Source organism: Galdieria sulphuraria, assembly GCF_000341285.1.
Source record: "Galdieria sulphuraria unplaced genomic scaffold scaf_209, whole genome shotgun sequence".
In the NCBI taxonomy this organism is placed as follows: domain Eukaryota; phylum Rhodophyta; class Bangiophyceae; order Galdieriales; family Galdieriaceae; genus Galdieria; species Galdieria sulphuraria.
In genome coordinates this window covers 2,862-5,282 of record NW_005178266.1, presented here as the reverse complement: position 1 = coordinate 5,282, position 2,421 = coordinate 2,862, and the positions used below count along the sequence as shown (strand labels likewise).

General features: G+C 36.0%; 2 protein-coding genes across 2 annotated transcripts; both read left to right on the top strand.

Moving 5' to 3' along the window:
* The first annotated feature begins 182 nt into the window (after positions 1-182).
* On the top strand, positions 183-1,217 carry Gasu_63870 (uncharacterized protein). The gene is made up of 2 exons (XM_005702420.1): positions 183-226; positions 278-1,217. The coding sequence occupies exons 1-2, from the start codon at positions 221-223 to the stop codon at positions 524-526; spliced, it is 255 nt and encodes an 84-aa protein (XP_005702477.1). The 5' UTR covers positions 183-220; the 3' UTR covers positions 527-1,217.
* A 75-nt stretch (positions 1,218-1,292) lies between these two features.
* Gasu_63860 (uncharacterized protein) lies at positions 1,293-2,064 on the top strand. The gene is made up of 2 exons (XM_005702419.1): positions 1,293-1,415; positions 1,469-2,064. Exons 1-2 carry the CDS (start codon positions 1,313-1,315, stop codon positions 1,576-1,578), a joined length of 213 nt encoding a protein of 70 aa, XP_005702476.1. The 5' UTR covers positions 1,293-1,312; the 3' UTR covers positions 1,579-2,064.
* The last annotated feature ends 357 nt before the right edge of the window (positions 2,065-2,421 follow it).

Sequence of the window (2,421 nt, the reverse complement as noted above, 5' to 3'; positions counted from 1 at the left end):
ATGGGTGACATAGAGTCGTGCTTTCAAAGAAAGTGGGTTTGTTCAGTTTGAGAAAAAATGTTTTGATTTCATAATATGTTCAAGCTGTTGTAACTAGGAGATAAAAGGAAAAAGGCAGGATTGAAAACCTAGGGTTGTGTTTCCTTGGTAAAAATTGTGACACTGGTAGTTGTAGCTGCTACTGATTGGACCCTTTTTTTTGAAGGACTATTTTCTCTTTATGAAAGTAAAAGTGTAGAAGGGTGATATTATTCCAAAAAGCTATGTAGGTTGTGAGAGTAATAAAGGTGAAACTGTCGCCTTTGATGTTTCTGGAAGCCATCTGGTTAGAGTTGTCAATAGTCAAGGATATATAGATAGAGAGGAGGGTAGCATTAGTAGCCTGTGTGAAAGGGAAACAAGGAGAATCACTACTGGTATTTTATGGAAATTTGAGAGCTGTGTTGTCAAGAAAAGAGCAAAGACATTTAAGCTGTGGTTGAGTCTTAGTAGATTACTCAATGAGTTGTCTCGCAAGTCCATTTAGATTTAGTTTTACTGATCATTGTTAGAGCAGTTTTGCGTATTTATTAGCAATTGAAAGTCTTGTAGTCGATTGTTAAGAATCAGTCTTTGGGTTAATATTTCCACGGTATTCTACAAGAACAAGAAACCGGTCAGCCTCTCAGTTGAGTGTTTTGTCAGTATAAAGAGTTGTATTCCTTATGGTAGTTTTCTTTGTCGTTTATATGACTCTTTTCAATATAGAAAACTCGGTCTGTAACTCTGCAACAGGTTTTAAAGTGTAAACGATATTTGCACTTTTTGTAAAACCCATTCATTTTCAGGATAGCATAGGAATGTTTTGAGTCCATCATTGCACATTTTTAATGATTGATGTCTTTTGAAATATTATTTGTGAGGCCTTAGAAAACGACACCCATGAGGTTTGACAGTTTTTGAAAACGAAAGCTGAATAAACTGGCTTTTTGAAAGCAAGAAAAAAGTTTTCAATTCAAAATATACTCACATTGTTGGGAACCATGAAATAAAGCAGGGAAAATTGGCACTGCTGAAAGTCTTGGTTGCGTCCACCTGGGTAAAAGGTTGTGACGATGGCGACTGTAGCTACTAGTCCGTTTTGAGAAACGTTTTTGTTTTTATGAATTACTGGGTTTACCGAGGGTGAAATATGTCTAAAACAACATGTGAGTAGTAAGAGTGAGATAGTGTTGGAACTAGTATTGATAGTGTTTTGAAAGGCATCTATTGCAAATCGTCATTGGTTTCTAATATAGTTGAAGAGGAGGGTAACATTAGTAGTACGGTGTGAATGGGAAACAAGGCGACTTGTGTGAAACAGTATTTGCGTGTCAAGAGTGCTGCTGATCTGTTTTTTTCCCAACACACTGAAAGTCATGCTGTTGAAAGTAGTGGTAGTTGTAGCTGTCAAAAAGTGAAAAGGAGACACAACATTTTGTGCAAACAGGTTGCGTTTGGATAGTATACAAAGTAGCTCTGAAAGAAACTCATGAAGGATTGGTTGAACTTCTACAATGTTACACAAGTGCACACGTTGATGTCATCGTGTCCGACTAGAGTTTTTGGTTTGACTCTGAAAATAAAGTCCAACTTTTGGTAGATAATTCCTAGAAAGCATACGCAGACGAACAAAGTAGTTTGCACATTGGCACAAACCATAAAGCATTTTTCTATTATCGCAGCAAAATCAAACCATTAGCCACTGCTTGAAATTCAACCACATGAACAACAACAGATATGAGCCCGAGCCTAGTAAAGTATGGCATAGTCATCAATTCTACAAAGAGAATGACTTGTGTTTCTATCTTTTACTTTTTTCTTCGTTGTTGGCATGAGCGGAAAAGTGTCATTGTTTTATTTACTTGGAATTGTAAACAGACAACAACAACGACAACAACAACAAGGGAAAGTATAATGTATTGGTTAGTGGTACATGGAATATTAATAATAGTTTTTGTCATAAAAGTACGAATTTGACCTATTTTTTTACCATACAGGAAAATTGTATTGTTGACTTTACAAAATAAAAAGGCATTATTTGCACACTTACGACTATTCCTGCACCTCACTATCAGTAGAACTACATACGGTCCTGATTTTGAACAACAAATAGAGTATCGAGTTGCTTTACTGGTCGATTTTCGATTTTTCTTGTACATGTTTGAGACTAATCTTTATCTTTTGATTCTTGAAACGAACTTGTTTGTTATCTCATGATAGTATGATGAAGCAATTAGTCGTCATTTCTTTTCGGAAAGCGTCGACGTAAAAACTTTTCAGAAGCTTTTTCATTGGAAATCTCAATCACAAAGAATCTCTTTGTCCCTTGATAGTTGCGTTGCATTTGTAGGGATAGGCAATTGATAGTCCAAGTGATCAACTCGAGACAATTTCGTCAGT

Coding starts and splice junctions, on each gene's coding strand:
- Gasu_63860 (XM_005702419.1), top strand. CDS start 1,313: ATGGGAAACAAGGCGACTTGTGTGAAACAGTATTTGCGTGTCAAGAGT. Junction 1,416..1,468: donor TCATGCTGTTGAAAGTAGTG/GTAGTTGTAGCT, acceptor TTGTGCAAACAG/GTTGCGTTTGGATAGTATAC.